Source organism: Zingiber officinale, chromosome 6A (assembly GCF_018446385.1).
Source record: "Zingiber officinale cultivar Zhangliang chromosome 6A, Zo_v1.1, whole genome shotgun sequence".
Lineage (NCBI taxonomy): Eukaryota > Viridiplantae > Streptophyta > Magnoliopsida > Zingiberales > Zingiberaceae > Zingiber > Zingiber officinale.
Window position 1 is genome coordinate 123988663 of NC_055997.1, and position 14051 is coordinate 124002713.

General features: G+C 37.9%; 1 protein-coding gene across 1 annotated transcript; it reads left to right on the forward strand.

The window, feature by feature from the left end:
- Positions 1-6810: 6810 nt before the first annotated feature.
- LOC121997880 (BTB/POZ domain-containing protein At5g60050-like) lies at positions 6811-11515 on the forward strand. The gene is made up of 2 exons (XM_042552545.1): positions 6811-7535; positions 10495-11515. The coding sequence occupies exons 1-2, from the start codon at positions 6963-6965 to the stop codon at positions 11461-11463; spliced, it is 1542 nt and encodes a 513-aa protein (XP_042408479.1). The 5' UTR covers positions 6811-6962; the 3' UTR covers positions 11464-11515.
- Positions 11516-14051: the final 2536 nt, after the last annotated feature.

A 14051-nucleotide genomic window follows, 5' to 3' on the forward strand; every position in this document is an offset into this window, starting at 1 on the left:
AGAATTTTAAAATGATTTTCAAATAATTTTTTAAAAGATTTTTCAAATAATTTTTAAAGAATTTTTCAAAGATTTTTCAAATAATTTTTCTAATAATTTTTAAAGAATTTTTCAAATAATTTTTAACGAATTTTAAAATTATTTTCAAATAATTTTTTAAAAGATTTTTCAAATAATTTTTAAAAAATTTTAAAATGATTTTTAAAAATTGGGTTTAGTTTATTTTAATTAAATTTGATTAAATTTTGAACAATTTGAACTTATTTGAACCTAGATCCATCTCATCCGATTCTAAATTATCAATCAGGTAATATTTAATTTAGGTTATTTCTAAGGATTAATTTACATTTGAGTTAAATTTAGGTTTTCCAATTAGTCAATTAAATATGTCTTTCCATGATTGATTCCCAGGTCAGGGCGAGGCTCTAGGCCTTCTTGGGTATGGGATCATCCTCCCCTTCCTAGACAGAATCGCTCAAAGAAATATATATTTAATTTTCTTTTTGAAACCCCTATGTTTAACTGAACAAGTGTAAATTACGCCTAGGTCCTTAAACTATCCTAAATCTAAACATGCATTTTAAAAAAGTAAACAAACATCAATCAGTTCTATCTATTAGTAAAGATGGTCTTTCTATTGGCTCCCCCTGGATCATAGCCTTGATATGCTCTATCAAGGTAATGGATCTGATCCTTGGGGACCCAATATTGTCCAAGTCCAACTTGATTAACCAAGTTTGACTTGGGGACCCATGTTTGAATTATATTTCTATTATTTCTATTTACTAACGACAGATATGATTTATACTTTGTTTTGGTCTTAAATCCAAGTCCGGATTTGTTGTAAATGGCTCGCTGTTTTCCAAGAATCAGATCCAGATTCTTGGAACCCAAGGTGAACTGTTCCAACGTATCCTTGAGTTCTTTAATTTGAGTTTTCAAATTGGAATTTCCTTCCTCAAGTTGTTGGACTTGAGTTGAACTTCCAATTTGAACTGACTCAATTAAAGAACTCGAGTTAGTCGCTTCCTTAAGGGCTATTACCTCCTTTTGGAGCGATTTGACTCGGATATTGGACTTAGCCAGTTTCTTTAGCAAGTAAGGTACTAGGTTTTGTAAATTTTCTAGATTATCTATATTAATACCAGAAATTACAAAGCTTACAGTGGGTTTTGGTCCTTCGGAAACGGATGCGGATCCGTGGCTTCGCTCGGACTCGATGTCTGACTCACTCTCGATCTCAGATTCGGACTCGGTCTCAGTTTCGACAATATTTGCTTGTATCGGTAGAGCTAGGAAGCTTGTTTGTTCAAGCTCTTCATCAGAATCTTCGGAGGAGGACTCATCCCATGTCGCCTGCAACACCTTCTTCTTTCTAGCTTCCTTAGTCTTGATTGTACCTACAACTAACACAACACCTTCCTCGGCCAGAGTAGTATTAGTCTGTTCAAATGATTTATCTATTAAATTGTGCTTACTTACTTTCGCATTGGAGTTATCTTCGTGTAGCTCAATCAATTTTTGCCACAACTCTTTTGCACTTGCGAAGTGGTCGATGCGGTTCAGTTCTTCATTGGTTAGGCCGCATTGTAGCATGCAGGTCGCTTTGACATCGGCTTCAACTTTTTTCATTGTGCTAGAATCCCAGTTGATGCATGAGATAAGTTTTCCGGTGCCGTCACGAGGAAGCTCGAGTCCGGTCTGGATAATGATCCACATCTCGACTTGCGTCTTGAGGTGGTATTCCATCCGGTTCTTCCAATATCCAAAGTCCTCGCCAGAAAAGAGTGGCGGGCGGACGGTGCAAAATCCTTCTTGGAATGCCATTTAAGATCTAGCACACAAATAAACAAAAAAAAAAAAGACTTGTCTCAGGACTTAATCCTGGATTAGTAGTGCCAGAGAAGGATAAAAATAGAAATTCATGAATTTAAAAAAAATAATAAAACAATAATAAAATATTATTAAAAATTTTTAATAAATATTATTTCAAATTTTGCTAAATACAATATTTTATCAATACTAATGAGTGGTGAAGAGATGAGAATGAATTTTTTGAAAATAATTTTGGAGGGAAAAAACGAAAGGCGTAAGGTTTTATTTTTACCCTATAAGAATGAGAAAGCGACAAAAAAGAAATGCTCGAACGGTAGTTGTACCAATTCAGAGCAACCCCGCTCTGATACCAATTATTGAATCGAGAAGCGCTAGAGGGGGGGTGAATAGCGCTCATGGCTTTCACTCGTTTCGTAATCGTAAAACGATCGAGAAGTAGCAGCGGAAGAAGAACAATACACAAAAGACACCAAGATATTTACTTGGTTCGGAGCCTAGGGCGACTCCTACTCCAAGGCCCGTGATCGTTGATCGCTTTCTGTGGGCAACAATTATATCGCACAAATTCAATTACAAAAGTATTATAGTAGTGCAATAACAATAACAGAGTTATACCGATGACAGAATCAAAGTCTTGGAGTTTCGGGTCGTCGGGGACTTGCAACAGCACTTTAGGGCGTCTTTTGGAGTAGCACGTTGTAGTAGAGATCTCTTGAATTCATTCTCCTAAGCTGCTGCTCGAAGACCCCTTTTATACAGTGCTGGAGGCGCCTCCAAGCCTATCCGAGGCGCCTCCAGTTCGCCGAGTCGCATGTGTGGATCAGCTCTGATCTGGTCGCACCTTATCCCATTGAAGGCGCCTCCAAGCTGCTTCAAGGCTCGTCCAACGCCTGGTCCAAGGCGCCTACAGCTTCCTCCGAGGCACCTCCAGCGCCTCTGGACAGCTGGCTTCGGCTAGCACCCGAGGCGCCTCCAAGCTCCATGGAGGCGCCTCGGACACTGTTCATTCGAGGTTAAATGTGCTCCTTTGTTCCTGCAAGATATGTTAGTCCCAAACACAAAACCCTGCAAAACAAAGTTAGCACAGAAATATGATAAATGATATCGACAGTCATCGGACTGTCCGGGTCTGACTTCGGATTTCCAACCGGAAACCCTAGGTCGACCCGACGCCTACTGTTCCCTCTACGGGGAACGCGCCCTCACCTACTCCACTCAGGAGATTTACCCGTTGCCAGTGTGATCCTCCAGATCGACTGGACTTTTGCTCAGCGTTCGAAGCTTCCGAACTTTCTGCTGGACTTCCACTTCCCGACCCGTCCAGTCTTTTACCTAGTTCGTGACACCAGGACTTTCCATCTAGGATTACCACCCCTAGGACTTTTGCCTGAAGCTCTCGACCCGCCAAGACTTTCCGCATAGGGTTACCACCCCCTATGACCTAGGGTTACCAACCCCTAGGGTTTTCCACCTGTCTAACCGCAGCTAGGACTTTTGCCTAAGTACACTTAAGACTTTTCTACAAGCTCATTCAAAACGTTAGATAACAATTAAACTTAACTTTGAATCCCTTTGCCATTATCAAAACTTGAGTTCGATCGTCGGATGCTTCCCGCACCAACACTTTTTAGGACCTAAAACTCACTCGACTTGAATATAGTCAGGGTTGCCCATGATGTGATATCCCCCTTACATTCATGATTGGGTTCAATATTCCTAGCCCTGGTGAAGCGTGCATCTCATCAGAGGTCGAACTCTCAATGACCCTTCCAGACAAATTCGTATCTCTCAACTCTGCGTTAGGGAGCTCACCATAGAAGGGCAATTCGAGATAAATAAAAGTTTCTTTTCTTACATACTGATGTTTAGTAACAAAAGATAGTTCAAGATCAAATTAAGTTAAATCTGCTATGACCTCATTGGTGATGTTGTTGGTGATTCTGGATAAGTTGATAAGAGGGGGTGGCACGCCAGCAGGGAGGTGCTCATTCTCCAATGGTTATTGAATGGTGTCATCCATTTCATATCATACCATACAGACAAGGTGAATACCAATTATATCATAAAATTTCTCTGAATAAAGGAATTCTTTCTTCTTGATGATTCAGCTCTCAGTCTCCTCAGCTTGATATTCTTGGAAATCGACCATTTTGCCTTCCAGTTGGTCTCTTTAGGCATTAATCTTTCCGCCTGGTGGCCCCCAATTCCACTTTTAAGATCCCAACTCAGTGTGTCTAGCTTCCAATGCGAGTCTAGTTGTCGTCAACTCAGCCTTAGAAACCTCTGCCCTGCCTAAGTGCCCTCCAGCAAGGTCTTTTGTGCTTTTGTCGTAGCTTTCGACTCCTCTATCTCCTTCCACAGCCCCTCCCATAGCCTCTCCCCTTCAACTTCAGCTTCTTGCTCTTGACCTTAAGGGATTCAACCTCTCTCTTCATCTTGTTTGGGTTGTATGTTGCCTGGATCTTCTCTGCTATCGCCTATAATATTCCCCTCTTCAATCGAGTGATCACTGCATGATCGAAAATAGGGTCAACTTATTGTTTCTTCAAGAGAGCAATCTATGACTATATAAGGGGCATTTCTTCTTGGGTTGTGGTCAAGACCTCCTGGGAAGGGGCCGCAGCTAGTCGAGACTCCAGTTCAGCTACTTAGGACAACAGTTCTCTTCGATCCTACTAGATGTTAGGATATCGTTTGCCAAGCACCATTAATTATAACATGTGTTTGGTCCCATTTAGCAGAAGATCCTCTACCAAGACCTGAATGGGCATGCCCTTAGTTGCTTCCTCAACATTATCCATCCAATGGACATTGGACCATAAATAGTGAGATCTAGCTTATGCTTCCCCTGGATTTGTTCTTGGGATGCTTCTAGGGCAATCAGGATGTCATCATCACCTGAAAAATCTGCCTAGTTATTTATAAAACTTGGGTCCGAAGGAGGTTGTGTACGGGAATCCCCCAACTATGTAAGGGACGTAGGAGCTAAGGCCGGGTGATACCTTGACCCGGCTGGCACGCTCGATCTTTTAACGGGTGTGGGAATAAACAGTCTTGGGGAGCTGACAGGAGCTAGCAATGGGGCAGACAAACCTTAATGGTTGGCAGAAGTTTCTATCTAGTGTCACCTTTTCCTAGTGAACATAAGAGGTTTTCCCAACTCCTTGGATGGAGTCAATTCCACAGTCGCCAATCACATAGCTGGTAGTCTTGGCTCCCAGAATAGGGGCAAATCTCTAGTCGTCGCTTGGGGGATGATCTTCGTTAGAGCTACGATCGGAGCCGGGGTGCCTTGTCCTTGGGCATCGCCTCATCTGAGGTGAGATTGACAATTGCCACCTCGCGTGCCTCCAACTCTACCTCAGTGAACTTAACCGCCTTGTTCATAGATGCCTTCATTATAATGGTAGCTACAAAAAATGATATACCTTCAGTTAGATGCCAAGATTTGGAGGATGAAAAATCTTAGCAAATGAAGCTATGAGGGGAGCTAGAATGGGGCTCAAGTCAAACATATGCAGCAATCCCTCCTCGAGTAGAGGTTGGTCTCAAACTTCAAGTCCCTCCTCGAGTAGAGGTTGGTCTCAAACTTCAAGTCCTTTAACTTCTATGATGCACTGAAATAGTCCCGCTCCAGTTGGCAATCTTTCAAGGCAAGAGGCATGGGTAACTCGCGTTGCCACCGGGTTGACCAAGACACTATACTCGACGGTTTGATGAAGGAAAATTGGAGTTTCCACCCTTTGCATGATGGCGGGAGGCTCTTGATTAGGTTGAGCCCAGTTTGGATTGAGAAGAAGAATACTCCGTCTTTCATATTATTCAGGTAAAAGAAGAAATGGAAGATGCGAGGGTAGAGAGGAAGGCAATACAAGCGGGATTACTACACCAGTTAAGAATTAAGATGCGAAAGGAGTCAGGGTCAAGTTACGATAATGGAATACGAAAATACTGCGATACTTCAATAAAAAACATTGGAATAAGGAAACACAACTTACTCAATAGATAACTTTGGAAAAAGGTTATGAAACCAAGAGGAGAACGGTTTAGTCGGTCATGACCATTCGAAAGTCCTAACAAATGGTCAATCGGTATCTCATAGGTGTCCCTTAATCAATTTAAAGACGACAAGTTAACATCCATGTTAACTCACTGATGGTTCGTTCGACGATGTTCCCAGGCCATATCAACACCATTTTGAACCTACTCGCATTTAGCAATTGACTAACTTGGCCTGTTGGATGTGGTGGTAGAGTAGACGAAGTAAACTAAAAAGGTTTTAATGGATTAAATGACTCGAATAGTCATAGACTCTTTCCCTATGAGTTATATATGGTCTCTGGTAGATCCTCCAATATCAAATTAGACATATGAAGTTTAAGATTTAATCGTGATGTATCATAGAAGATTTTCCTCTCAATGAATAATGGATTCGAGAATACTAACCGTCAAAATGTATCTTCTCGTATGCTTCTTTTATTTAAAATTTTTATACGATCGAATAAATTAAGAGAGCTGAAAACTTAGATACACCATGCTAATTAAAAAAATAAAAAAAAATACAATTGATGGGAAATGATACAAAAGAATCTTTAAAAAAAAATGTGGGCATTCTTTAAGGATGGATAAAAAAAATTAGTCTAACCTTGTCGAAAGTTCCAATGCCATACATATATTCTATGCTCTGAATAAGTTTATACTTTTACTCGACCAGGCCTCCTATAAATAAATACTGTCAGAGTCCATCTTTTTAATAATAAATCGTCTTTAATGATTAAAAAATCCTTTTTAATTTTTACCCTTTTAATACGACCTTTTTAACCTTCCAACAATCGAACACCGGACAGCATCTTCGTACTCAAAAATTTGATTTGTGGCTGTTCCACCGAGGCGTAACTCACCTCGCTGTCGCCGCTACGCATTCATTACGCAAAATAATAATAATAAATAAATACATAGATAAATATAAAAAATATATTACCTCCCGGAGAATGTTAATTCGTCGGTGATCTCGAACATCAGTCTCGTTAGAAGCTTCAAGGAATCGTCCGCTTTATCCTCAGACCTCAGTTATTTTGGGCCGGTGGAGGCGGAGCGTCCGATACCGGCACCTCACTTCTCTCCAGATGGCGGTGGTCGCGGAGAACTTGTTGAAGTCCGGCGAGGTCTCCGCCATGATCCGCCAAGGTTTCATCTCCTCGCCTCGCCTGTCCCCGGCCTCCTCTCCTCCGCCGAAACTTCCGGCAACTGCTTCTGGATCCTCCGAGGCATCTGCCTTCCCCTCTCCCCTACGTCCTTCGTTTCCGGCCCCAAGGACCACCACACTCTTCGAGATGATGGCCCAGGAGGGCGCCCCGCTCCGGCCCCCTATGCGGACGCAGCAACACGACCTGCAAGAGAGGATAGCGGCGGTCCTCGCTAGTAAGGGCCCCAGCGACTTGAAGCTCTCGGTAAGCTCCAGCAACGGGATGCGAATCCGAATGGCTGCGCACCGGCGGGTGTTGACGGCCCGCAGCCGTTTCTTTGCGGAGAAGCTAGCAGGGATATGTGGCAGAACGAGTAGCCGACCGGTCGTCGTGGAGATCTGTGAGTGCGACGATGCGGAAGTCTACGTGGAGGCGGTGGGGCTCATGTACTCCGACGATCTGAGGCGGATGCTGGCCGGAGAGGATGTCGAAAAGGTTCTTGGCTTGCTCCAGGTAAGTTTGGGAAACTTAATTTTATGCTCTGTTATTGTAAATCTGTAGCTTATTAGATTGAGATTAACTTGTAAGAATTCAAGCCGGTGCCCTCTTTTTCTTTTTTAGTTTGCGATCAACCAGCTTTCTAAACGATATCAGACCTTTTGAAATTTAAGAAAACAAAACCTAATGAATTGGAAATTGTTATATTAGCTTAAACTAAATGCAAGGAGCCAAGGATTCCTTCTTTTCTCCAGCCCTTCTGTTAAGTCTCCATCTTGGTTGATGTAGATGAACAAAATGTGTCGTTTTCCAGTAAAATAAAATCACAATTCCATAATGTGACGTTCAATATATTATTCTTCATGGTGCAATTTGGCATTTGTCTTTTGTTGAAAGTACTATTTGTGAGCCAAGTAGTACCTATTCAGGTTTTTATCCCACCACCATGTCTGTCGCTCTGTGCTCACTTACAGATTCATCTGGAACTCTGTTGTATAGCAACATGATTGAGGGTTGAGTAGCATGTCATTGTTTTACTCCACATTACCTGGGTTTTCACAATAGCTAGTAGGTTTATCCATTTATACTTCTATGATAACCTTGATAACGGGTAAGTTGACTAGGGTCAATAGTCCTGGATGGGATTCCTAAATTGTTTTGTCTTGGCAAGGATGGTTGTGTTGAATTTCATAGATGTATGGTCTTAGAGAGGTTAGTCCTGCATATGAAATTCAGAATTTAGGGTCATGGCTTCGACTTTCCATTAAACTAACGACATGAAGCAACTCATTTTGATTCATTTTTACTTCTTGCAATTTAAATGGTGATGAAATGTGTAAACTGGGATGCACTATAGTCATAGTTGCTAAATAATGTGTGATTACCATTTGAAACTGTCATCATTAGCTGCCAATACTTAATATAAAATGGTTGGGTCAGAGAGGTACCAAGAGGGTTGCTAAGTGAAACATTGGCTAGTCAGTGATGACAAACAAGCATTGAGAAGTAAGCTGGAAAAACTGAAAGGCAAATGTGAGATATGAGTGAATAGTCAGTCGGTCAAGGCATTAGATTAAGGATTTTGGTAGGAAAGGTAAAAAAAAACTTGTTTGTCCAGTGAACCTTGACTAACGAAGGAAATGTTGTTGCTATTACAAACATTAATTTAAATGAATAAAGATTTGAGGCCTGCTTTTCTAATGTAGAATATACATCTCATATATGGAGTTTTTCCCCCTCCAGTTAGTTGGAATGTTCTTACTCACTACAAAGAAAACAAATAGAAATAGTTAGAAAAGGTTTCTTTTCAAAAAGAAAAAAAAAATCAAGTAGAAAGAAAAAGTATATTATTTTGTATTTTGTTTATCAAAACTAGAAAATGATATGAGACATATAATGTAAACACTTGATGGTTATAACTTTGAGGTGGTGATTCTTGTAATACATGTAATTTGTTATTTTCAAATTTCAATTGAAGTAGTGTATCAATGGAATAATTTGTAACCTATTTCTACATAAGTGTTGAGATTGTATTGACACAACAGGTTACAATATCAAAACTGTTTTGTTCCCGTCGAAGACCTAAACTCTGGCACAATTTTTATACATGCTTACGCTGTAACATCCTCTAGTTGATCCATGTAAATATTATGTTTAAATGATTATTTAGGAATGCATTTTTTTTATATTTGATGAATTTGAAGCTTTGTAGAAAGCCAATGCTAAGAACAATCTAATAGAAATGATTCTAGCTAATAGAGAACAAATATTAAAGGTCATTCTTTCTTTTTAGTTTACCCATTAGTTACCAATCTATCTCTGTATTTTTCAATACTATCGTTCATGATCTTTTCCATGTGAATAGCCACTTGTAAACAATTGGCTTACACTGTGACAGTAACTCAAATTTTGCTATTCAAAACATTCCTTCATTGTTAATAGCTTCTTTTTAAAGAAGAACATTATGAGATGACATAACCTCCTTAAAAGTGATGGGATTGAATTCTATGACCATAGCAATTGAAATTTATGAAGCAATTTTTTCATTGTTTTTTCCCACCAAAAGCATTTACTGTCTGTACTGGATACGTTAGGTAGTCCCAGTTGATTATTCCTATGTTTTGTTTTTTTTTTTTTTGAAATTTCTTCCAAGTTTCTAGATTCCATCTGTTACTTTTGTCATCAAGCTAGATTCCAGCTGTGTGAACTTGTCCCTTGCTATAGAGGTAAATCCTATCTTATCAAAGTCACATCCTTTGATCCAATAATTTTTCTATTCAACCATTAGGCTTAATACCTTGCTGTTTTCAAACATCAGCACCTTGTTGTCCCTTTCTTTTTAGTATTAGGATCTTCTTTGGTGGGATTATCCATCCTCTTCAATGCATAGGATATCACTCGAGTCCTTGATTTTTTTTTTTTCTTATGTTTTATCCTTCAAAATCCTTTCAAGAAAGTGATAACACAGAAATCCTCAAACTGCAGTGCAATGCTCCAATAGGTTTAGATGAGTTAACCCATGAACTTTGCAGATTACCAACATAGTTTCACATGTGGCTTCACCAGAGTTCCACTTTATAAGACATTTCTTTGTAGATGTAGAAATATATAAATGTCTTCATCTCCTTCCAAAAGATAGATGCAGGACTAAAGTTCTATGTTAGCCTTCTTCTCTGCGCCTTTGTTATCATTTGCAGAGTTTTTTTTTGTTTTAAAAACTCCAAAAGTTTCTGAAATTTACATTTTAAGATGTTGGGCATAAAAAGCAATGCAGAAATACAACTCTAGTATTTGGAGATCTGGTTCTATTTTGGAATGATAAAATCTAAAACATATATTTACTTCTGTTTTTCTCTCCTCTCAGATTGTATCAAATTTGATTTCTGATGTTTGACTGTAATAGAAGAAGTAGATTTTTTTGCAACAAGTATAAAACTTACATAACAGAAGGAAAAAATGCCGGAATTTGTTGCAGGTATCTGTGGATATAAAATTTGACGAGGGAATTTCTGCCTGTCTTGACTATTTGGAAGCCATTCCTTGGTCTGAGTATGAGGAAGAGAAGGTAACATCTATTATTGGCAAGCTACACATTCAGCAGTTAAGTGAGCCAGTCAGAGAAATCCTTCAGAGAGTCTCAGTTGAACCATCTAGTTTTGCAAACGCTGATTCCATATTTTTAGGGATATTTGATGGCATTCTACAATCCAAGGATAAGAAAGCTCGACGAGATATGAAAACCTTAATTTCTAGCTTGCTTAAGGAGGATGTAAACCACAGCAATGCACAATATAACAAGCTTGATGTCTCCAAGGAATCCCTGTACTACTTGTGCCATAAATGCCTTGATCATCTTATGCAGTTGTTTTCCGAGGCTGCAAACGTTGAATGTCTGGGTGATCGAGCTTCCTTGATGAACGAGGTTGCTCGAGAAGCTGACAATGTGCAGTGGCTTGTTGACATCCTAATAAACAAGAGAATCGCAGATGAATTTGTGGTTCTCTGGGGAGACCAAAGAGAGCTTTCTACGTGCCATTCCAAGATACCATGCATGTACAGATTTGAGATCAGCAGGATCACTGCTCAACTGTTTGTTGCATTAGGAAGAGGACAGATTTTGGTATCTAAAGATGCAAAAATATCTCTTTTGAGGACATGGCTGGAAGCTCTATATGATGATTTTGGTTGGATGAAAAGAGCTTGTAGGGAGTTTGATAAAAAGATGGTAGAAGATGGACTATGTGCCACAATCTTAACATTGCCCATGGTGGAACAACAATCAATCTTATTAAGATGGTCTGATTGTTTTTTGAGTAATGGTGACAATTGCCCCAACATGCAGAGGGCCTTTGAGGTTTGGTGGAGGAGAGCCTTTGTGCGACAATACACAGGTGATCCAAATAACTCGCAGTTGCAGAATGTTGTCTCTGATGATCATACATGAAGGTCTGTTATGAGTTTGCCCTATTGAATGTAGATATTCATTGTTCTAGTCGTGCACATAGAATTGTCTTCCATTTTTCTCTCGTCAGTCATTCTTTCACCTTTATGATTTCTCATACACGACCACTCATAGAAACATATATAGAATGGAAAAGCATGGTTTCACTCAGCTGGGTTAACTCAGAACGAAAGACAAATAATTAGTGAGGAATTCCCTTTTCTTTGTCAACTAGACTGAATCTTCAATTTGCAATGTCCGTGCCTTTGAAATGTTTACAAGGAATTTCTACTTGAAATGGTTTGTTTATTTTTAATATAGATGTAACTCGGATAACATGATAGTCGCCCGCATGGTCATGGGGTGGTGTTCGTGAAACAAATTTTCCCTTTTTTATTTCAACCTATCATTTATTGACTTCCAACGTATATATAATATTGAATTAAAACAAAATTAAATGTGAGTATGAATTATTGTGGGTAGGGACAAATAATAAAGAGACGCAGCAATAACAGCAGCTTGCAGCAGCCACAGTGCACGGAACTTAACTGCTCCGGTGCCTTTTTAATATTTATTACCTGCCTTCCTACGATCTCTAATCTAATACAGTTTTTTTTATTGGACCACGTACATAAATCTATAAAAAAAGCTCATTTATGTTTCAAAATAATTAAATTACGTATTTATTTATGATTTTATCGTGTTATGGAATACTTAAATTAATTTGGTTTTTAAATTTTTAATCGATTATTGAAACGTCAAATTTTTAATTAAATCCGTCTAATGAATTTTGAAATAAGTAGAATTAATTTTTTTTTTGTTATTTTTAAATCAAAATTAATTTTAGATTAAATCGATTAATAGACCAAATGATCTCAGATTGATATAAAACATAGTTCTTATGTATTCGTTTATCTCTCTTGATTATATTTATGTCCTCAAATGTCAATTTGACGTTTGGTACATTAGTCGATTTTGTCCAAAACTGGTTGACGGACTGAAACATATTCTTTATTTGTTCGTCTAGCTCTCCTAATTATATCCATGTCCTTACACTTAAATTTGACCCAATATATTGAGAGCAATGATTTTTTGAACACGAATATGTTTGAAAAAATTAATTTATGTTCAAAAAAATATTGTTCTCAATATATTGGGTCAAATTAAAGTTTGAGGGCATGGATATAATCAGGAGAGGTAGACGAACATATAAAAATAATTTGTTTCATGTCAATCCAAGGTCATTTCATGTCAACCCAATATATTGAAAACAATATTTTTTTAACACGAATTAAAGTTTTCAAATATATTTATGTTCAAAAAATTATTACTTTCAATATATTGGGTTAAATTGAAGTTTGAGGGCATGAATATAATCAGAAGAGGTAGACGAACATATAAGAACATGTTTCATATCAATCCGAGATCATTTGGTCCATCAACCAGTTTTGGGCAAAATCGACTAATGGACCAAATGACCTCGGATTGACATGAAACTAGATTCTACATGTTCTACTATCCTGATTATATACTGTAGGATCGAAAAGAATTTAGATATCTCCATAATGGCATGATATTGTTCACTTTGGGCCTAAGCCCTCATGGTTTTGCTCTTGGGCTCTCCCCAAAAGGCCTCATGCCAATGGAGATATCTTTTCTCTTATAAACTCATGATCTTTCCATGTTTGCAACCTTGCAACCTCAACATATACATGTCCCAATATATTGAGAGCAATAATTTTTTAAAATAAAAATTATTTAAAAAAATTAATTCGTGTTTAAAATCGACCGATGGATCAAATAACCTATGATTGACATGAAACTAGATCCTATATATTCGACTAGTTCTCCTGATTATATTCATGCCCTCAAATTTCAAGGCACAATCTATTGAGAACAATGATTTTTTTAACACGAATTGAATTTTCAAATATATTTGTGTTCAACAAATAACTGCTCTCAATATATTGGATTAAATTGAAATTTGAGGACATGGATATAATCAGGAGAGGTTGACGAACATATAAAAACTTGTTTCATGTCAATCTGAGGTCATTTGGTCCATCAGCTCGTTTTGGGCAAAATCGACTGATGGACCAAGTGACCTCAGATTGATATAAAATAAGTTTTTATATGTTCGTCTATCTCTCCTAATTAATCTGAGATCATTTGGTACATCATCTGATTTTAGGTAAAATTGGTTGGTGTACAAAACATAAAATTGATATTTGAGGAAATGGATATAATCAAGAGAGATAGCCGAACACATAGAAACTAATTTCATATCAATCCGAAATTATTTGGTCTATCAACCGATTTAATTTAAAATTAATTTTGATTTTAAAAAATAAAAAAAATAAAAATTAAATCAGTTTTATTGATTTAAAAATTCATTTGACTTATTTAATTAAAAATGTGACGTTTTCATATAGAACCAAATCCATTCGACTGTTCATAACATCAGTCAATTAATAAGAATAAAATCAGTATCTCTATTTTAAAATTTCCCTATATGAAATAGGTATTTTATAAATTTATATACGTGTTACTGAATCTAATATCTACTATTTAGCAGGAATGGTGAGTCCTAA

What these genes read in the sequence shown, in the direction of transcription:
- LOC121997880 (XM_042552545.1), top strand. Translation starts at nt 6,963, where the DNA reads ATGGCGGTGGTCGCGGAGAACTTGTTGAAGTCCGGCGAGGTCTCCGCC. An exon ending in AGGTTCTTGGCTTGCTCCAG is followed by an intron (nt 7,536 to 10,494) that starts GTAAGTTTGGGA and finishes AATTTGTTGCAG; the next exon opens with GTATCTGTGGATATAAAATT.